A 24,345-nucleotide genomic window follows, 5' to 3' on the forward strand; every position below is an offset into this window, starting at 1 on the left:
ATTTAACGGTAGGTATGACATGCTCTGCCAGCGGCACCTGTCATATTGCTAGTGAATGAAATCCGGAAAATTCTAGCTGTGATAGTGTAGCTCCCTGACACATTTTTTTCAAAGTCACAAAAACGGTCCCACCAAATAAAACAACGGAGTAACACCATGAGGCAATACCATTCAACCAGAAACTTTAATAATGTGCTACTTTCTAATTAAGTATATAAATTAAAAATTGTCAGAAATTGTTAGTTTAACTTCAAGACATGTTTACACAACTTAAGGACGAGGAAAGTATTCATTTTGAAAGTACTTGAAATAACAATTTTGTATTGTAGTTAAATAAACGGCTGTGAACAATATACTACTTTAACAAATTTATGTGTCACCAACCTTAAAATTGTTTATAGTCAGGCGTAACATACTTTAAATTTCACTAAAAATTTAAAGAATAGTAAAATTTGCTGTGTTAAATCATCATTTTACTTTAAATTGAAGTGTGCCTTTTATAAAATACTCAAAGGAAATCTGTCATGCTTGAAAAATTGACTATTTTATACTCAATTTAAGATTCTTTCTACTGAGATCTGTGCACATTAAGGTACTCAGTATCAAGTGAAAGGAAATTATGGATATTAACAAAGAGGTTTAGTGTCTTAAAGTTCAATGATTTTTTTTCTTCTGATAATCTGGTAAGAATTTTGAATTATTCAAGGTGTAAGATGTGTAATTAAGCTTTTTCCCGACGACGCATAGGCCCTAGGCCGGAACTGTTTTAAGGGGTAAGAGGGGCTATTTAGACGAAATTTTCTTTGCAGATGTTTGTAATGCTTAATGAATTTACAGTTTGTTTTAACAGTTTATAACGCATTTTTGCTTCGGGGGGGGGGGGGGTCGTTGTAGCCCCCGACCCGTTGCCTACGGGTAAGATGTACTCCAAGTAGTCAACAGTCTAAGGCTAAAAAAAGCTAAGCGTTTGAATAATAACAAACTTAAGATATGTAGTCTAAGAATAGTTTCCCGATTACAAGTATATCTATATCACATTTTTAGAATCTACAACCGCCCCGTGCAGGCCCGGGTATCAAGAGAATAGGCCTGCAGCAGAGATAAGATTGTCGTTAAAGGCGACTAAATAGTGCCCAGAAACCTAGCCGGGGGCTAGGCGCTCTGCCCATAGAGCAACTGGGATGTGTGCCTCAGGTGTTGGAATGGGGTACCCCTGGCGTTTTACATGCTGGGGTTGTCAGGCTATAATACGGAAAACCTGACCGCAAACCATAGTGGTGCACCGTGTTGGGAAAGATGCCACGTTCCTTGCACGTTAAAGAACACTGCTGTGGTATCCGATAGGAGCAGGAACTTTTGCGCTCCGCCACAGAAGGCTAATTTGCCCAACCCTGCCCATTCCCCTTTTTCTAGTGGCAATGAAAATTTGTCGACCTATTACCCTTGTGTCCCATCCCTTGTTTCATTTCATCATCATTCATGTTCATTTTATCATCCGTTTCATTTTCATCGCCTAAATATAGCTGGAATATTGCTGCTCGGCCGTTAAACCCCAACAATCAATCATACGATCTAAAACCATGTTATACATAAAAACCTGTTCAGACCGAATCCTCTTTAAGATGAGGGGGTTTGTAGGTTAACAGGCTGATCTATGCGAAGGGACTTCTGAGAATGTCTGTTTTACACAGATTTTTGGTTTATTCGGGGTTTGTCTCAGACAAGGTTTCACTGTATAACAGATTTAATATACCGTAAACATACCAATTTTTGTCTTCAAATGAACATATTCGCGGGTATCAATTATCGCGGTTTTGAAAAGGCATGTTTTCTACAGTTATGAACACCGCAACATTTATATTTATTGTATTGTCAATTTTTCTTCTGTTATTTGGCATTCATACATATTAAGTAGCTGTCTTTGTAAGAATCATGCAAAATCTGAAAAAATGTGATACACCTTAAAAAAAGGCTACATATTTTTATTTTTGTAATGAAGTTGTTTTTTTGGGTCTATACTATGAAATGTGTAATTATTCATTCAAATCTGTCTGCTCTTAGAAAATAATCAACATTGAAAATCCAATCGATTCTATTGTATTTGAGCGTCATTTACAGTTATCTCCCTTAATTTTGAAATCTACAGTGCATTCTATACAATTTTTATCCCCTAAGAGCACGGGTTATATGAAAAACCACATGTTAATTTCTGTTTACTATGCCATTTCAAACAAAATATCAAAAATAAAAATATGTAGGTTTTTTACCCATGAATCACATTTTGCTGATCCTTAGCTGGAGTGCTACTTAACTTTCTTGCTGTCTACATATAGTTCAATACCATTCAGTATTTTAAAATACACATATAAAGAACATATTTTAAAATGTTTTTAAAATTATTCTATACCCCGTTTAGTGTTATACAGTGATCCACCTGTCCTTACATCCGTCAGATGGTTTGTTTCCAATTTGTAACAGTACCAAATATTGCTAAATTACAAATTGCTCTATTGTAAAACATACTGCACATACAGTGCTCTATAATGGTGTATATTGCGTTGTGGTCCTTTTAAGAATTCAGTATTCGAGTATATCTATGACCACAAGATCAAATGTCTTTTGTAATTGGCTTAATGGATGTGAATGAAATTCCACCCATATTTTCATTTGTGTTAACACCTTGCTGCCACGCACTGTCAAACAATTATACAAATACCATTTTAAAGATAATTTATTGTTTAAGCTCAATGTCCCTACATCATCAATTTGTTTGAAATATGTGTTTCTCGCTTGAAATGTTTGGAATAGTTCAAAGATTATATTTATTTTTAGTTCACAGTTTTCATTTTGTTTCGGTAAGTCAGATTTTTAAGGATAGGAACTTGAATCGTTTTCTTTACAATATAATACTTTCTTCATTATAGTTCATTATCTTGGACAACACTATCTTATTTTATTTATAATAGTTTAGAATTATGAGTGACCATTCATGTCCTTGGCCGGCTAACGTACGCTTATATATTTTAAACGGGTATACTATCAAGATATACGCGTATATTGTTAAACTATACGAGTATATAAACAGGTATTCATTTTGGTAGTTTTTTTTTTTATATTTTAACATCATACGCGTATATTATCAAGATATGCGCCCTTTTATGTATCATATGTGCGTTTATTGTTAAAATATATACACGTATTGATTATTTTTTTAGATACGCGTACATTTCAACATTATATGCGTAAATTATTAAGATATACGAGTAATTTATATGTGTATATTGTTAATTTACGCGTATATATATGCATATATAAAAATAACCAATAAGTGTACACATACGCGTAAATTTTTAACAATATACGCGTACATAATACAAATATACGTGCATATCTTGATAATATACGCGAATATCTTGATATAATACGCGTATAAATATGAACGCGCATGTTGGCCCGCCAATTACATGAACGTCCACTCGTATGAAATATATTAGTTAATCTCCTCAACTAAATGTATCTCTGTAAGGTTTTTTTCTGGTTTTTATTCCGAAAATATTCTGAAAGAGCATCATTTCTGAGTAAAAGATATGTAAAAGTTTTTTACTGAAAATATATGCATGTAAGGAGAACAATGTATAATGTTTTGTTATATATCTGTAAAGATCAATTACTAATGGAAAAAACCTGCTTAAAACCTACTACAAGGATATTAAAAAGAAACAATTTCACCAAAGTGTTGGTGCCATTTGACATATTGTTCATACAAACTTCATAAGGAATCGAAGCCTGATAAGGCCATAATCATCAACTCTGCTGAAATCGTAATATTTTGATGTAAACATAAATCTGATCGTATCGCCTCTTTAGCGTTTAGAAAATGAAACTCAAATTAAAATATTTGCATAGTTTACTGAACGAAAATTACATCCTCACTCATAAGAAGTTGTAGCTTGACACCCTTATTTAACACTCGCGTAGGGATTTCAAGTATTATAATTGTTTACTGTCAGTTAACCAAGTAGCTTCACTGACATTTCCATATTTCACAATCATATCGTGTTTTCCATCTTAACTACCAATTAAGTCATCCATTAGAACCAAGCCTATAGTGTTGCCTGCATTGGAAATGAATAGACCGTAACAAGAAAAAGGATGTTGTTTGACAAATTATTGTCAAACGGTTTGTTTATCACGTGAGGAGTTCGCGTTGAAATGGTCGATAATGACCGAGGGTATCCGATATCTGATACAATTAAGTAAATTCTATAGAACGACTTATATTTAAAATTATTTACATTGAACTTGTCATTTTTATTGATGTTTTTAATATTTTTATTGCAAAAGGTGTGCTAAAATGGGCGTTGTTTATTATTGCACTGATTTTACAGTTTTAGTAGTAAGCGTAGTGACAAGAAGTACAATATATTATTGATATTTAACCACGGGCATTTATCACACGTTTCAGTATTACATTTGAATACTTAATGTTAACTAATGCCGAATTGTGACAAAATTACTTATGTGCATTTACTTTTGCAATATTTTAATATAGCTTTAAAGCTATCTTGCTGTTTTATCTCTATAGACATTCTAACTTTATACAATCGACAAAATCAGTACATTACAAAATTGCGATCATTTTCAGCTGAAATTTCTTTTATTGACATGACTTGTAAAATTCTAAGATAAAAATTGTAATGGCGTGTATTTATAGTCGTGAAATTTTTATCAGTATAACAAAACTTTCATTTTTCATTATCTGCAAAGTTTTTTTCCCCAATGGATGTCTGACGGCAAGTATGTTGTTGGGCTACACTGACACTAATCCGTTCGTCAGAAAATGTTATAGGATTAAACACTGTTAACCAGAATTTATTAATTTGTAAAATCTTACCCTTCCTCAGGTTTGTGAGTGAATTGTCTGATTTTACACATACATTAATTCTGACAATTTTGTTTAATACTCATAATTCCAATCTGAAGAGGTCTTAAATGTATTTATCATCTTTTTTTTTTCTTTTTTTTTTTTGACACTCATTCAGTGGAATTGACCATGCAAATGGCGGCGTTCAACCGACAATGTGGCATTGTGTTTTCAACAGTAGAAGTAATTATATAATATAAGGGCTACTGATAACCATATCTTTCAAATTGTTTGTTCTGAATATAAAATGTTGAAAATGAATGAAACATGAAACAATGCTAGGATTCTGTCAATATAAAAATCTAACAGAAGGTGCATGATTTCTGCATCGCAAAAGTCCACATAATTCACATTTTGTCTTATTCAGAAACAATAACGGACCACAAATATAGCCAGTTATAGTTTGTCTTTCCTTTGTTACACTTTTGAGATGAATATATAATAGATATGGATTGAACATAAAATTGGCACTTTGCAAGAGTTTTTGTTCTTGATTTGGTTGATTTATGAAGGAAAATAATACAAGGTATACGGAAAGAACTATAGTTCCGTCAAAAAGAGTAATCAAGGGAACCAAGATTCTACCGGAATTCAAAATAATGTAATCCAGGGACAAAGACCAGACATGGAAAACAGACATACACAATAAAGAACATAAAGTAACCAAAATAATACATACCAAGTAACAAAAGTAAATGAGCAACTCGGACTCCACTAAAACTGGGAGCATGGACTAGGTGCACCGGTAGGGTAAGCGTTCTCTACTTTTCTTGAAACACTCGCCGAGTAACAAATAAAAAGTCATTTCCAGGATAGACGAAAGAGGAAAAAAAACTGACACGTTGGACATAGGATATGTAGTCTCAAAAGGCATCGCTTGTTTCGGTAGGTTTTTCTACACCATGAATCACCTCTTCCATTAGGAATGTCTGTATTTTATATGGATTGTTACTTAAGAATCAGTTGTTGTAACATTAACTTACATCACTAACTGTGCATGTCTCACTCGAGTAAATTGGTCGTGTGGGTTGTATTACGTATACTATTGTATTTTGATTCAGATGACACGATTTTGTTTAAACGAAGATTTCCTTTACCTTTTGGATAATATATCATTGTTGTTTACATGTGATTACAAAACTTCTTTTTATGGTGGTCTTTGTAACCTGTGAACATATTAAGTTTCAGATTGTCTATTTAAGTAGCAGTCTTTGTAAGAATCATGCAAAATCTGAAAATGTGATACACCTTAAAAAGGCTACATATTTTTATTTTTGTAATTAAGTTGTCATATGGGTCTATATTGTGAAATGTGTAATTATTCATTCATATCTGCCTGCTCTTAGGAGATAATAAACATTGAAAAACCAATAGATTCTATTGTATTTGAGTGTCATTTACAGAGTTATCTCCCTTAATTATGAAATCTACAGTGCATTCTTTATCATTTTCATCTTCTATGTATGTTACTTTCTGCTTACTATGACATTTTAAACAAAATATCAAAAATAAAAATATGTAGGCTTTCTTACCATGAATCACATTTTGCATGATTCTTATGCGGAGTGCTACTTAAAATCAAAATTTAAAGGTATTCTCTTACTTTGCTGTTGGTTGTTTAGATAGAAGTGATGTTGGTTGGTGAACTGGGATACTGGGAGATATGAGATATTGGGCGTTGTACTTAGTGACCGGCTTTCTTTGTCGAAATGGCAAGTACGGTTAAATCAGAGTTAAGTAAACAACAACATTATCGTTAAGCTAATAAAAATTCTTTAGTACATTTTAATTTTTTTTATTCTAAATCTTACCAAAGAATTTATAAAAACTGACAATAAGTAGTGGTTTTTGTATAAAGATCGTTATCTTCAATTGTTCAATTTATGTCTAAATTAAAGTAATGTTTGTTTGCCCTTTCACGACTCATTTTTGGCCATTTTCCGGGTTGGTAGGGAAAGGACAAACAAACATATTTTATTAAAAAATAGATGTATGTTATGTTCCAACACCCTTAATAGTGCTATTTTACGACTGAAGAGTCGACATAATAAAATCTACATCAACATTAATGTAAAAAATATTATACATCTAAAAACTATTTGTTATAAGAATTAAAGTAGGTTGAATATTTGTTAGGGCCTGATAGGAAAATACTATTATTATATAGATAGCAGTGATTTACCGATTGTTCCCAGTGTAATTTTTTTTCGATAATTTACACTTAGAAATAAATTCGGTAATTTCACTCTCCAGTTTTCTCCCGCCAAAACGTCACAACATGAATATCAATCCGCCTTTCATAAAATTTTAAATTTGTGTTGAAAATACCAATGAATAATGGAGGAAATCTATATAATAAATAGGATAATCATTTGGTTATCGTGAATAACCAAAATATGATCACTCGTGCCAAGAACGCATAAACATTTAACTGGTGCGCGGAATAAGTTCCGCACATTCGTTAAATCTAGGCGTTCTTCGGCACTCGTGATCATATTTTGGTTATTCACTCTTTCCAATTAATTATCCTATTAGTAATCAGCACATTGACTTCTTTTTAATCATTATCTTATCATTTATGTTCGAGCATTCGATGCATATAATGAAAATGGATATGTTTAACGTGTTAAATATGTCGACGAGACAACACCATCGGGATGAAAAATGTCAGCTCAAGAAAACCGTGTGTCGAGGAAATCCACACACCACAGGGCAGGCTGCAGGTGGCCCCTAAAACAATATTCTACACGGGTACAGCGAAATAGTTGTTCCTATGTAAATACTTTGGCTTCTCATTAATTGAAGGAATGATTATAGCATATTTAAATTACAATGTATCATTTTTAAAGAAACTTTAAAAAAAATATTTATTGTTATACTTAGGCTTCTTTGTCTGGACTTATTATGACTATTTATTAACTAAATTCAAATTTATATAAGTATCTTTGTAGTGATGAGTCAATGTTCGGATACTACAGAGGTTGTCCAACTGGAACTGTTTACTCCTGTATACATAGAATGGTCTAGTCAAGGAAGTATTAATGAGCAGTAAGTCCTTTTTTCATCTCATGAGTCGTTATTTATTTCATTTTCTGTTGGATTTTAACAATACAGTAGAAACCGAAGATGTGGATATTTAAAACCTACCCACCTACACCTGTTTAAATGTTTTATATGGATGCTAATAGATCAACCTTATACAAAAGCTGGCTGGTCTCATAAGAAATTAACACATAACTTTTTGTGATATCTTATGCTGTTTTCAAACTGATTCGCACTCAATTCGAATTATCCAATACGCATTTAGTCTGTTTGCATTGAAAAGGTCGTCGTTAACGTTCACACATACATGTATTTTGAAATCGCTTTGCGTCCACATACGTTAAATTCGCATAAGATTGACAAGGCACTAGTCTTAAGAATTCAGTTCCGACATAATCGCCCATGCACATGGCATTTGAATGCAAATTGTATATGAAAAACATATATATCCAAAAGCGAATTCATTGATGTGCATTGGGAATTTATATTTCCTGTGAATATGTAACTGGTATTGAAATTTGCATTGAATGTGTAGTGCATCCATCATTACCAAGGGGCGGACAAAATAAATTGCACTAGAGTTAAACTTTATTTTACTTACGCTTCCATTAACACAAATAGCATGAAGACATAGAAGTATCTGATGTTCAAAGGAGTTTCACGTAAAACAACAAGAAAACGGTAAAAAAGCTGAAATCAAAGAAAAAAACGACAATATAGAACCTATCATAACACATGTGATCATAATAAGTCAAAAATGCAACGTGTAAAATGAACTTAAATGCACACCATACATATGCAAAAATATGAAATATATTTTTTGATGAGAAATATAATAAAATTACTTCATTTGACTCAAAATACATGTATGTTCTAGCCTAAATTCAAGACTTAAAAAATGACAGTGATTTAAAGTGACAAACTGGCGTTCCATACTTTTTGAAAATACATCAAAAAGGGGGAGGCGAACATGTATGAAACGTCAAAGTTTACAAAAAAAATGAATGAATCAGGTCAAGGGAACATTAAAAAGGGGTGCCCTAAATTATCTAAGCAAAATATAAAGAAAACCACAATGAAATCGTATGTCTTAACTATGAATAAGCATAAAAACTTGCATTGTGCTAGAATCAGGTGTACACATGTACATGTATCAAAAATTATAAAAGACATGGATGTACATTTTGTCTTTGAAACTTTTGAAACTTTGAAACTTTTTTTTATTTCACAAAGACACTCCAGATGGAGCATAGTAGTACAAAATAAACGTATATACAAATATGAACAATGTTGAACATAATGAATGAACACAACAGGAAGGTAATATCATTTGAATAAAGACATCACTATATTAATAAATTTGGCAAGGCCTATTATAGTAAATTTATCTTCACAATTCATTACTTCCCTATAGCTAATAGTACTTGGACTGTCAGTTATGTATTTTGACAAGATTCTACATCTTTCTTGAAAAAAAGTACAATTGAACAGATAATGAAATTCATCACCTAATTCTTGTCTGTTACATATTCGTTCAGATCTATCAATGGCTAAGAACCTGTCAGTTTCAATTGGCAATTTATGACTACTACATCTGAGTCGACATAAGTTATACAATAAATCTTGTGGTAATACAGCCAAATAATTTTCTAAACCAAAAGTTGTCTTGTACATCCTATAATTAGAACATTTAGAGGAATTATATACTTGATCTTTCCAGTTTTCACCAAAATGTCAAATAACGACTGTTTAACCTTTTTGGATAAATGAAAGTTTACATCTACTTTCTGATCATTCCAAATCTGAATATTACCAGTCTTAATTAAAAAATCTTTTATACAATTTAACCACTTTGAGTGATACACATTTTCTTTATCTAACTTGTATAAAATGTTGTACAAAGTATAGGACATTTTTTCACGTTTATCCTTTATAATACACTCCCAAAAAACAATCATTCTTGCACTAATAGGAATATACATAGGTATTCTACCTAGTTCACCATATATCATACATGTTGGTGTACAGTTTTTAACTTTCAATATATTTTTGCAAAATTCAAGATGCAATCTCTCAATAATATTATTACCTTCATATCCCCACACTTCTTCTCCATACATCAAATTTGGAGCGATCATTGAATACATTTGTAGTAAAATATCTATAGGTAAATATAGTTTGATTTGCGTAATATGTAGAACATAGCTTTCCGTGCTTGTTGTACAAGCCGGTCTTTGTTAGATTTAAGGCATCCTTTTCTAGAAAATTTAATACCTAAATAGTGAAATTCATCAACTAAAGACAATTTTTCACCATTAAGATTAAATCTAATATTTTCAACATTACGATTCTTACAAAAAATAACAACTTTGGTTTTCTCAGCATTAATATTTCAATTCCAAGTCTGACATATAATATTCAGAGAAGATTGTAGTTCTTCGGCAGATTCGGCTAATATTACAGTGACGTCAGCATATAACAAAAAATATAACTTAAAGTATACCACAATTTCTGAATCGTCAAACACCAAATGTGCAATATTACTAATATCAGTGAGACCATTGTAAGAATGTGACATAAAATCAACCAAATCATTAAGAAATATAGAAAACAAAAGGGGTGACAAATTTTTCCCTTGTCGAACTCCAATATTTGAAGTAAAAAAAATCAGAACAAATAGAACCTTCTCTAATACAAGATTTGGCATTCTTATACAAGTTTTGAATAACAATTAGTATTTTTCCATCAATAGATGTACGTAGTAATTTTTGCCATAACATAATTCTATTTACAGTGTCGAAAGCTTTACGATAATCAATAAAAGCACAGTACAAATTGTTCCTTCTCAACAGAGTGCTTTAAAAATTCATTTAATATATGATCGCCACCACATGCTTTATTATTTTTTAAGAGATATAACAGCATCAAAAACTTCCTTCTCACTAATTACTTGGTTAATTTCAATATTATGTTCACTTACATTATCAGGTTAAAACAATATCAACATCACCATGAACAATGTGAAGATTCTTGAAATGATCATAAAATACATTTAGAGCAATCTTACTAACAATATCAGCACCAGTTTGTTTATCACAACCTCTATTTAACATAGACCAATACGCCTTAGGATCCGAAGTACGCAGACTTCCTAAATTATCAATAAGTGATTGCTGAAACACTTTCTTATATTCTTTACTTTTACTAACCATATCTGAATAAGCGACAGTTGTACGAACACGATGATAATAATTTTTAGACTTATGATAATTTTTACGTTTGACATAACAATCACTATTAAAATATTTTTTTCTACCAGGTTTTTTAACATTATTCTTAATATTATTGACGACATTTCTATTAACAAACATGTCGGATTCTACAGCTGTAGATTTCATAATATCATTACAATCTTCTATAGTCCTGTGCAGGTCCGGGTGTCAAAAGAATAGGCCTGCAGCAGCGCTAAGCCTGTCGACTAAAAGGCGACTAAATAGTGCTCAGAAACCTACCCGGGGGCTAGGCGCTCTGCCCACTGAGCAACTGGGATTTGTGACCCAGGTGGTGGAATGGGGTACCCTTGGTGTGTTACATGCTGGGGTTGTCAGGCTATAACACGGAAAACCTGACCGCAAACCATAGTGGTGCACCGTGTTGGTAAAGAACCATGCTGTGGTATTCGATAGGAGTAGGAATCTTTGCGCTCCGCCACAGGAGGTTAAATTTCCCGACTTTACCCATCCCCCTTTTTCTAGTGGCAATCAAAATTTTCGACCCTCCTGTTCTTGTGTCCCATTCTTTTTTTTTTTTTATTTCATCATCATTTCATGTTCATTTTATTATCCATTTCATGTGCATTGTCTGAATCAAGCTGAAATATTGATGCTCGGACGTTAAACCCCAACAAACAAACAAACAAAACATACAATCTTCTATAAGTCCGTTACACAAATCAGCGGTCAAAGTCTGAGGATTAACATCCATAAGTCTATTTAAAAGTTCCTGAATTTTCGCATCATCTATGCTGGCTTTAAAATCTGCTAAACGGTCGTTGTTCCATCTGGGGTTAACAATAGTGTTATTAGCAATTTTATCAATGTCCATGAAGTTTAGTCCTTCATTATTAATACAATTATCTAAATTAATGCGTGTACTTGTACAACAAATTGATAAACGTAATGGATTATGAATATCACTTAATATTGGATCAAAAGGTAATACATTGAAATCAAATAAAGTACGGAATAATTCAGGTGGCACAATACCATAATCAATGACAGAATTGTTACATGTAGTGTGACCCAAGTTTTGATCATGACCAAATCTATGAATAAATCTTTTACATAGTTCAATTAGCCTAAAATCATAATTATCGTGCCTACTTTTGTCCTGAGATGACCTTTTTAAGGAACACCACATTCATTTAAAATATATACATTGTCAATAGCATGTACATCATTTTTAATGTCTAAAATTTCAAGAATGTTATTTTCAATACTAACAAAATCATCAATAATACCAGTATGTGAATTAAACAAATAGGACCTTCATGATTTATAAACCTGTTTTCAATCTCAGTAAACATATCAATAGAACTATAATTGCTTCCCTCTGGGGGAATAAAAACAACTCCAAATAAAGTATTTTTATGTAATAATATTTCATCAATACTGAACCATAATACACACTGACTAGAACAAATAACAGGTTCTTGAATTTTAACATATTTATATATTTTTTTTTTCGAATAAAACCACAAATACCACCAGATCTGGCTTTGCAATGAGTGCGGCAAACTGATGCCAACAGCTCAAAACCCTCAATAAAAACACCATTTACTTTATCAAGTTTTGTTTCAGTTAAACAAATTATATCATAAAAAGAAATATATTCGACAAAGAGTAATCAAGGGAACCAAGGTTATAGCGGTAATCAAAAGAATGTAATTCAGGGACAAAGACCAGACATGGAAAACAGACATATACAACGAAGAACATAAAGCAACTAAAATCATACATACAAAGTAACAAAAGCAAATGAGCAACTCGGACTCCACTAAAAATTGGGAGCATGGACCAGGTGCACCGGTAGGGTAAGCGTCCTCTGCTTTTCTAGAAACACCCGCCGAGTTGCTAATAAAAAAAGTCCGGGGTAGACAAACGAGGAAAGGAAAACTATGACCCGTTGAACAAATCAATTTTCGTGGTGCAGATGGATACACCATAACGATCCATGAGTTCACGATGACGACCACAAAACTTCTGTAGTGATGACTACAATCTTGTAGGAACATAACCCTGTTCCAGAAGCCTATTTGTTAGAGTTCTAGCGCGATACAAAAAGTCTGCGTAGTTTCGGCAAGCTCTGGCATAACGTATGAGTTGTGATATGAACACTCCATACGCAGGTGCTGAAGGGATGTTGCCACAGATGAAAGGAAACTTGACAATTTTGAATGAAAAGTCATCACGTTTGTCGTAAAGTTTGGTCAATAGTTTTCCTTTACCATCGATTTCTAAGTGTAGGTCAAGATATGAGGCAGTCTGTAGTATCCTTTATCTCAAGTTCTTTTGGGTAGATGCGATGTATCAAATCCCCGAAATTTGGACAAATATGTTGTCGAGTAAAAATTCCAACATTTTGTAAACATCTTCCGCTGTATATTTGGAAGATGATTTGGAATTATTTCTTACAAAGTATGAGGAATCTCTACCAAGAATTATATATTTGTATCTAGGTATACCATCTTTTTTTGGAAAAACAACGATGTATAATGTATAAAGTCGGAATTTTAACTGAGTATGGGGAATAGAAGTATACAGTGTTGAAAAATCATAGGTTTTAATGCTATTATATTCAGATAATAGTCTTGAACTGATTGTCTCCAAAAGATCTTTCGATTTTTTCAGGATCCACATTGAATTTAATACCACTACGGGAGTAACAAGTGTTGTGGTAAGACTGCAGACCCTCTTTGACAGTTGTGAGTATAGAAGTTAAAAGTTTTGAAAGAGGTTTGGTGGTACATTTTGCAGATCCAGCTATGAAACGTTGTTTGTATGGATTCTTGTGGTTTTTAGGAATCCAGTACATACACGGTAAATCACAATCATCGTCCTTGGTAGAGAGACCAAAAGAGTATAACATAGATTTATGGTTTTCCACAATCTCTTCTTTGAAGAGAGTGGTAGCAGTATAGGTCTTATCACTGCTATTATTTTCTACGTCTACCTCTGATAATAAACATTGGATGTAGAACGTTTTGCAGACAAAAACAATGTTGTTTTGGGCTTTGTCTGCTGGTACGACAACATATTTGTCATGTATAGTATACAATTTTTTCTTACATCGGGGTTTTTGAAAACTGATGTAGCCTTGGTACTCATTGACCTACTTAAAACTTTCATTCGTTTCAAAATTAAAGACAAAATCAGGATTTTTGAATTTGGAAACTAAGCCACACACATTTAAGCTGAAAATTTTCAGATTTAATATTTTATTCAAATTTTCATCACAAGAATCGAATAAAACAGATTCATTGGCACTATGTGTAGATTGATGCACGTCACACGGGCGCTGATTATTCCCTTCCTCGTTTTCCTACAACTCTGCGAGACCTAATGCCTTGTAATCGATTTCATCGACACCAATTTTGAACAGATCATCTGGTGAATCAATAAAAAAATTAGTGCCATTTTTCAAGAAACCATGAATTTTGCCATCACGTGTGTACACATTTTTCACATCCTCGAGCTTGCGGACCATTTGAAAAAGCTTGTCATCAAAACAAATATCGGAGGAATGAAACGAACATTTAACTATAGGTATCAATAATAAGAATCAAGACCAGTCACTGTCAGCACGTGAGGGGAAGGCAGCACAGAATTCGAGTTGAATGATCATTATATGACAATATGAACACACAATTAATACTACACAAATTTAAGAAACCACACACAACAATCTTCAACTATTTCTGAATAATTAGTTTGTTTTTGTTTTGCTTTGTTTGTTTGTTTTTTTTTTGTTTTTTTTTTGTTGTTTTGTTTTTTTTGGTGGGAGGGTAACCTGCTACGCATCGACGCACTGTTCAATGAATAATGAACCGCCAGAAAGATCAACCCTATATATCACTTTCTACATGAAATACAACATATGAGCTTCTAGAGGTTTGTGTGTTTGTTTCTTGGGGTTTAACGTCCGAGCAACAATATTTCAGCTATATTCAGACGATGAACATGAAATTGATGATAAGATGAAAATGAAATGACGATGAAATGAAAAAAGGATGGGACACAAGGACAATGGGGTCGACAAATTTTGATTGCCACTAGAAATAGGGAGAGGTGGGTAGAGTCGGGCAATTTAGCCTCCTGTGGCGGAGCCCTATGGTTCCTACTCCGGGAGAATACCATAGTAGGATTCTTTAACGTGCGAGGAACGTGACATCTTTCCCAACACGGTGCACCACATTGGTTTCCGGTCAGGTTTTCCGTATTATAGCCTGACAACCCCAGCATGTAACACGCCAGGGGTACTCCATTCCACCACCTGGGGCACACATCTCAGTTGCTCTGTGGGCATAGCACCCTAGCCCCTGGCTAGGGTTCTGAGCACTATTTAGTCGCCTTTTACGACAAGCTTAGCGCTGCTGCAGGCCTATTCTTTTAACACCCGGACCTGCACGGGAGCGGTTCTAGAGGAGAAAATAGTTTCCCAATGTGCAAGTGCAAATGTGGTCAATACAATATGACATTGATTCAATGCATGTAGAGGAAGTTCTTAGCTAATTGAATTCTTTTGAATAAGATGCCCTTTTGACACGTTTAGGTTTTTCGCACGCACGATACCCAAACGCACGCTAAACGCTCACCAAACGCACGATAAACGAACGGCCCCAGCGTGCGTTTAAACGTACCATAGACGAACGCTCATAGCGAACATTTAAAAGCGAGAGAGAGGAACGATGAAAAAATAACAATATTAACAAATCACGAAAAAAGAGAAAATAGAATTAACGGGAAGGCGCATGTGTTCTGTCTCCACCCATGAGTGTGATAAGAAAATCTCGCACAGTTTAAAAATAAGAATATATTCCTGTCTCTTTAGTTAGAAAGAAATATTCATGTTTTGCAAGATTATGTATTTCTTATCCACGGGTTAAATGAAACATTTGTGACGTCATAATAAAAAAAATTCATGATGTCGTGTAAATAAAACATAATTCAACAAACAAAGCGTTCTTTTCAATGTAAGAAAAGACTCAAACACCGTCAAAAATGGAAGAAAATCCCAGACATCTTCGGTTAAGGTTTAATTCTTTAAAGAACTTGAAATCTTACCCTCGAATATCTGAGATATCTCTCTTACACTTTTAGCGGTGTTATATTCTAAATAAATTGTTATCACGAGATTGCAAGAAAAATCTTGTTATAACTATCATATAACTTTGAGCTTCTTTTCTCGTTAGCATACACTACGGAAGTTGGAATTAAAGCGCATCAAATAGTCTAGCTTTGTATATATAAAGTTTATTTACCATATTTCATTGGCTTATGGTAGTTTGGAAGTGATTTCCAAGACTTGACATAGCAATTCCAAGGAATCGCATTCCAGATAATTTTGGAGGTCACCGTCTATATTACTTTCTCCGAAATCTGTAAGAATTAAATGAGCATATTCTTCCAAATACAACATAAAAAACATTTACATTCATAAACTGTGTTAACAATTATTCTTGTCATTTTTTTAAAGGAATATGAGCTGTTCCTGGATTTTAAACAGAAGAAACAATTCCAACCAAATGCTTGTAGAGGTTCGTTATAAACAACTAGGTGGATCTATAGGAGATTATTTGAAAGTTTTTGCTGGTAAGAAACGAAACATAAAAGAAATGAGAAAATACGAGCATACTTATCGCTTTATTCAATATTATGACAAATAAGTATGTTGCATACATCTTAAAGTTTTATGAGAAAATAGAATGCAGCCTTGTTTTGTTGGAATAAAGCAACAAATGCTATTATATGCCGATAACAGCGGTCGTGAAATTAAAAAAAAAGACTGTGAAGACAAAATCGAACACTTAAGGAATAAACCAAAGGTTCTAAAATATGAGAACGCCATTCTAGTGGCAGATATAGAAATTTTACATTGAGCTCACATCTGAACTTTTGAACTGATGAAGTAGGATATGTAGTATTATTAACCTGGTAAAAAGCGTTATAAGAATACGGTTAAATAAGTCCGTTTTAATACGATATATTCTGTATAGTTGCGTAGCTTTTGAAACTATACGAGTAGTATATTGCCTCATATAGATAAAGGAGGAGATGATCGCCACAAACTAGTGGGAATTGTTCTCTCCTTATTTATATCTTTTTCAGTATAATAAGAATATGAAATACTGTGAAAGTACTATTGTTTATTGAGTACTAATTTTCGTGGTTTTCTTTCGTGGGTAGGCCAAGTCACCAAATTTTATTCCAATCGAAAAGGAAATTTCCATTGATGTGAACACTAAAAACCTAAAAACCATGAATTCAAGAATCCACAAACTTATGTTTCGTCCCTAATCCACGAAAATTGGTATCCACGAATTAAAGTACTTTCACATTAAAAATAAAGTCATTCCCGTGTAGAGAGTTTATACTACTACTGTTATATTGTAATGGTGTTATTCTGTATGTGCAAGCTTCTCAGTAAAAATGGCCAATTAACACTTTGAAATCTGACTAAGAAAACACCAATAGCAATCTAACCATATAAGTAGTTCTTTTTAATAAATGGTGGTAAGTGTTTGAACGATCGCTGATGTATTCGCTTTTCTAGATTTCACGTGCTATATCAACTACCTATATTCTGACTTAGTAACCACATACAGGACACACTGTCATGTGGTACGTTCGTGCACTGGGCTCTGTAACTATAACACTGTATAAATGAAAACTCTATTAGAAACACATAGTGTATTTGACTAAGTACACAGCCTTTGATATAAAACAATGGTGCATATCGCTTATAAATGCATAACACTTAATTACTTCAAAACTAACCGGTATGACAATGCAACTGGAAGTGACTGACCAATATCCTAAACATTTGTTTACCGCGCCATATTTGTAGCTCGACAGAAAACCAGAAATACAAATGATTTCATGATATATTAGCGTATAAAGAAGCCGCAAGGTCCGAATAAATCTAAACCAAAGCATTCTCTCGGAATGTTACATTCCTATGAGAAAACGGCATAACCGTAGAAGCAAAGAAGGTACAGACTGTAACAGTCTTAAAGCGTAGAGACGATGCGCTACACGCCTGAATGGCTATCTATAGAAGAAGCGGCAAACCGCGCCCATGAACTCGCTTAAATATTAAATGCCAACTGCATTGACCAATCATAACGACGATTTTTACTCATATATTATCAACTCCATCTCGTTTTCAAACACATTAAGCATATGTAAAATACAGAAACTCAACAGTTAACGGTAAAACACCGATCTCAGCTCACTACTATATATATCCATAACGAAATCATATGATAATCACGTGCTAATAGCAAAACCATGTGTACATGTAAACAGATTAAAGTCACTTCCATTACAATATTAAAACTAAAGCTAGATATATGTACTATATTGATGTTTTTTTTTTATTTTTAGATGAACCCTTACTGTAAATTTCAGAGAATTCTTAAGTATTTTTCGCTAAGTTGCTTCACAGTAATTTTCAAAACTAAGTTTTGCATTTTATAAAAAGTTAGATATTTTTAGGTTTAGATGATCAAGGAGCATCAGAAATAGACACCACAGCGGAAAATAGTATAGGGACTAGAACTAAACAATTTGTCGTAACAAACAGCATTTATGTACAATTTGTAACCGATGATGATCCTACAAATAGTGATTTTGGAATTTACATCCATGCAATGGAGAGCAAAGATACTTGTAAGATATACCCAATAGGGAATAAAGAAAATACATATTTCAAATTTATTATATTAGACAGCAATTAATATAATGATAATGGGATAAATAAGAATATAAATCATACAAAAAGTATACAATGTACAAACTCACATCCGACAACCAAAAACAACACGTGGGTTGACTTTGTGGTTACTTTAATTCAAATGAACGCATAATGTTCATTGGATGATATTCAGTTACAATTTTTGGTGTTATTTTTCACTATAAGATGGTGAGGTTTGTTTCGTCTTGTTTTCCTAAGATAAGATAGTAAGGCTTGTGTTTTATCTTCCTTACGGTTTATAAATCATGATCATCAAGTGACAAATACCGATGTATGAATTTACGAATTATCTTTCTATAAGGCGAAACATGGTTAAGATGCTATTGCATCTTATAATTAAAGAACACTATTTTTGACTGGATCATCTACCATCTCACGGACAACATTTGGTTATATGACTGAGACGTCATCAGCACTTTGTATAATCTACTTGGTTAATTTTTATGCTAACATTAAATAATAGGGATTGACGAAATGTACATTTTCTCTATTGTTATAACAAAACACCTATTGTTAGTTATAGAAGGGTAATGACGAATTGATAATCTCTATGCAATAGTCTAAAGGAATAGTAAAAAAAAGGAAAGTATGTATAAAAATATCGAGGTAAAAACCAGAACGTTGGAAACCACCACAACGGTCTTGACTTGTTTCAGGTTTCTTCAATAGAAATTGTAGGTAAAACCTGGTTTTATAGAGCGCTAAAATTCGCGCTTCTGTTACAGTTGATCATTTCCTGTGTATATTACACTACAAAAAAAAACAGCATAAAATTGCCACCGATCAAACTTGGTCAAATTAGTAGTCAAAACAGTCAAAATAAAAAGGAAAAAATGCAATCAAATACAAGTAAAACATAGAAAACATATAATTTGTTGATACGAAGAAAACACGATAGTTAATTAGAAGTGGTCAGGTAATTCGGAGTGGAATATTTATGCGTTTAAAACTGTATTTTACTTGAATTGTATTCAGCTGGAGCAGGTTGTGGTGGCAATGTAAACATTTCTGCTGAACTAGAAGAAAAATTCATAACAAGTCCATTATTTCCTTCAGGGTATCCAAAGTAAGTATTTCTTGCAAACGAAGTGTATATTAATTAAAACACTGCACAAGGGGATACTTTATTAGATACATGGATACCTGGTTAGTGCATTATTTTTAAAAGCAAATTTCTTGAATCATATATCTTTATGACAGGTATTTTTAAATATTATTATACATGCATATGTTCACTATATTTTCTTTAGTCGTTTTATTTACTAATTTATTCATTGTGTAAAATACATAAAAAAGACGGTAGATCATCGAACCTGATACCTGGTCTAGGTTCAAAGTTGGTGAAGGAGATTAAGTTCTCAAAATTTGCATTTTGTACTTTTATGTTTGTTCCCGTCTTTGTTGACTTTTATTTACTTTGTACAACAAAAATTCTTCTAAGCATTTCTATAAGAGGTTTGTGAATAATGACAGTATTACAATTTAATTCCTAATCCACATTGAAGAAAAAGACATATTTTTTTAATCATTTTCAGACGTACTACATGCACCTGGAACATCCTGCTGGACGACATTGCAGATATTTTCATATCTCTATTCTATATTGATATAGAACCTAATCAACCTGGGTGTTACGACTCGTTGCAATTCACAGGTACATGTGTGTTCATTGAGATATTTAACTTTTTCCCTAAAAAAAACTTTCAGTTTGATTTTACAGACACATCCAATAAACTAAAAATTGCAATTTGCTGACGATCAATCCAATAACATGAAATTAACGGCTTCTTCATACACGAGAGGAATAGCCCTAACAATGAAAAACCAACTAGGAATATTCCGTATGTCGCCATCGAAACAAAATATATTTTTTTGACAGTACGGGGCCATAGAGAAGCTATATTTATCAATCTGTATTTATAGTACTCTTCCAATAACAGTTAACAGTGTAAGTCAGTGATATTATAATTTACGTACTTTTTATTAAATATTTCAGGTATGGAAAAAATATGCAATGAACGAACTTGGTATATAGACGGTCACAACTTCACCTTTAATGATTCTGTGACAGTCACATTTACCACGGATGAATATACTTTCAATCGAGGTTTTGTGCTGGCTTATAAACAGTTAGCTAGAAATTTTGATATCACTTCTTCAAGTTATACAGAATTATCAAAATCATCTTCAGAAGCCACAATGTATTCGACAAATGCATCGAGAAACACTCTTAGTCGTGAATTGTCAACCGATTCACGATACTCGAGTTTGACGGAAGTGAATACCAAATTAAAGACAGATACGACAACACCTTACTTGACGTCAGTAAATACGTACCCTATTACATACAGACGAACAGATTTCACTACGATGTCCCCAGTAACAAATTATATGAGAACCACTTCGAGTAATTTTCCATTAACACATTCATCCATCGACACAACGTCGATGCCAGGTATTGCACCAACTCACTTACACAGTAAAGCTACGACAGACGCAAAGGAAATTTCCTCACAAACAAATGAACAAATTACCTCTATTTATACTAGCTTACAGAGAGAGGAACATACAACAATATTTGTTCCTTCTGAGGAAGCTAAAGAAACATCTTCACCAATGAATAAGCAAACTAATAAAATGACAACTAGACTACAAACAGATACACAAACGACAACAACTACTAGAACAACTGATGACTTAACAGCTACAAAACGAACACATATACATATGACTACATCTGCTAGAATAACTGATGATAGAACGGATTTAGTAACATCACCAGTTGGATTGTTGACAACAGAAAATATGACCGCAACAACGGTCAATACGAGTGGTAAGATTTTTTCAATTGTTTGTTGTGCAATAATTAGGCGAAACTTTCAGGTTTAAAGCCATCTGTATTACATTAAAAAAAGAATATACAGCACGGAATCGTATGATAACATTTTGAGAAATCGGTATCTCCGCAAAATTTCTATTTTTCAATGAGTATGACAGGTCATATTTAGACTCTTTTTCTATTAATAAAAAGATTTCTTCCGGAAATTGTTTACTACAAGACACATTATTTAGGCAGACAATCATTTTAATCCAAGAAATTTTTTTTCTAAAGAAAATCGAAACATACAAAATTCGTCCAATTTCAAACCTTTTGACAGTTTTTAAACAGCGCAAAGAACTGTGAGAAAAAGACATTAAAATTTGTCATATTATACTTTTTACATGAATTACAATATTACAATATACTATAACACTTGTGTTGTGTTACTTGTAACGTGTTCGTAGATTTGTTTGTTCTAACTTAGAACAGTTGTACCACAAAGTACAGATTAATTTAAATTTTCAGCAAAATCCAAGTAAAACCGTTAAGAATATTTTGCTACCCCCATTTTTCATCATTACGTAGCGGGGTATCACTTAATGTTCCATTAATACCATACTTTATTTGTTTTTATTTTTTCAGTTCCTAATAGAAGTGCTTTTTTCAATTAAGTACAATTATCATTCTCGACGTTTAACTAAATATGTAACAGGTTAGATTGTTTTCATTCTGAGATTTAAAATACAGTTGTCTTTTATTCTTAGTATGCTTCTTAAAATTACTTTTGAAACTTTTTATAAACACAGCAAACTGATACACTATAGATAAACAGAACTAGGTGGCTTCTAACGGTGTTTAGTCTAATTACTAACTATTGATAATACTGTCAAATAAACAAAAAATGTAAACACATATTCATGCTTAAAATGCTTTGTGTGCGAACGCAACGTTATAATCATATTTTGATATTTAAAATGTAATAATCTAGTTTGATTGATAGCACACATTCTGATTGGTTGGTCTTTTTTTTTAGCAAATCAGGTTAGTTTTCATAACGTAGTTTGGAACAATAAATACATTGTTCGACTGGTCTGCACTTCGCGATTCAAGCAATCCCGGACAGAACAGTGTTGATTTTTTAATATTCAAACTGTAATCAATTTAAAATTAATGATTTGAAAATTTTCTTATTTTTTACAGGTTATCCGAAATATATAACCTTGTTTTTTGTCAGTTTAGAGTGGTTTTTAAGTACCAAATTACCACTCATATCAATAGTGTTAATTTCGGTATATATTCAATCATATAGAGGAACTCAACAATTTTGTTGCTTTCTCTCCTTTTTGAATATTTGCAACTAAACTTGTTACGTCATTCTGCGACATCTTGTTTGACAGTGCTATATGTTCTCGTTAAAATCGTGATTTTAGTGGAGTGTTTACTTTATCTTTCCTTAAAAATATTACCGGAAATGATTCTTTTGTTTATCGTGAATCTTCATAGTAAATAAAACATTATCTATTTTTATCACATTCAGAAACAGCAACAATTTCCCCTGCTGCCCTTGGTGGTATTATTACTCTAGCAGTTGTTGGAGTTGCAAGTGTGGGAATACTTCTTGGAGTAATTACTGCTATGATAGTCAACTTTCAGTTGAAACGGACTTTTGAAAAGGACAAAATTGAAAGAGGAATAAAAAGAAGGCGTTCCCAAAGTGTAACTCCAGATTGGATAAGGATGTGTAACTCTATGAAAACGACAAATGCTAGTATTTCAACGGTTGAACTTGGAAGTTCTTAATCACTGTATTGATTTTGTTTAATAAAATACATTATTTTGTTATTAAAAATTTGTTAGTTCTACTTGATAGAATAATTGATTAAAATATAGCATGACACATCTTATTGGCACCCGAGTCGGCTTAGTGAATAACTATATAACGATGCATCCTACTTACATTTTAGAATGAAACCCCTAGGCTTTTTGTGTGAATGTTTGCATTGTACAGACATCTATAATAGTTTTTATCTCTTCACTTTCTTATTATGAGAGCTGAAATATTTCACGGCAAATCTGTTTAAAAGTGAAAAATAAGTTCACTGAATTATACTTTGACTTGTGAAATACGTAATACCTTCAATCTAAAAGCCACCTTTTATGCGTGACCTTTATCCGTGCACCAACTGTCTTTATTTATATGGTAACAAAACAATGACAAAGATCGTTTTGGTCGCAGAAATTCATGTCATTAGACGCATTTGTCTCTGGACGTAGATCATTTATTTAAACGAAATCATCACCAAACTTACAAGTGTTTTTTTTTACAATCAATGTTATATGTGTATACACTTCTTTGTTTCTTTTTTGATAGTTTAAACTTAGAAAAAACCTATATAAGTAATATTTTACCCTATTATAAGTTATAATAGTGTATTCTTTTTAAGATGGTTGTTTAAAAGACACGACACAGTATCAATGATTAAATTTCGACTACTATCCTAAGTTTAAATTTATATATGAAAGG

General features: G+C 32.7%; 1 protein-coding gene across 10 annotated transcripts; it reads left to right on the plus strand.

The window, feature by feature from the left end:
- Positions 1-453: 453 nt before the first annotated feature.
- On the plus strand, positions 454-23,670 carry LOC148612007 (uncharacterized). Of its 10 annotated transcripts, none has more exons than XM_088593086.1 (10): positions 454-683; positions 6,547-6,636; positions 7,876-7,972; positions 16,721-16,836; positions 18,742-18,915; positions 19,976-20,066; positions 20,536-20,654; positions 20,997-21,833; positions 22,464-22,533; positions 23,359-23,485. In XM_088593086.1, exons 2-9 carry the CDS (start codon positions 6,588-6,590, stop codon positions 22,490-22,492), a joined length of 1,512 nt encoding a protein of 503 aa, XP_088449212.1. In that variant the 5' UTR covers positions 454-683; positions 6,547-6,587; the 3' UTR covers positions 22,493-22,533; positions 23,359-23,485. The 10 variants fall into 10 exon arrangements, with proteins under 10 accessions (XP_088449212.1, XP_088449208.1, XP_088449203.1 ...); XM_088593077.1 differs by lacking the exon at positions 22,464-22,533 and adding an exon at positions 2,833-2,855 and having other exon boundaries at positions 455-683; positions 23,359-23,670; XM_088593076.1 differs by lacking the exon at positions 22,464-22,533 and having other exon boundaries at positions 455-683; positions 23,359-23,670.
- The last annotated feature ends 675 nt before the right edge of the window (positions 23,671-24,345 follow it).

The sequence above is a fragment of the Perna viridis genome, chromosome 7, assembly GCF_037379345.1.
Source record: "Perna viridis isolate PV_CMFRI_1.1 ecotype Kerala chromosome 7, ASM3737934v1, whole genome shotgun sequence".
NCBI classification, from domain to species: domain Eukaryota; kingdom Metazoa; phylum Mollusca; class Bivalvia; order Mytilida; family Mytilidae; genus Perna; species Perna viridis.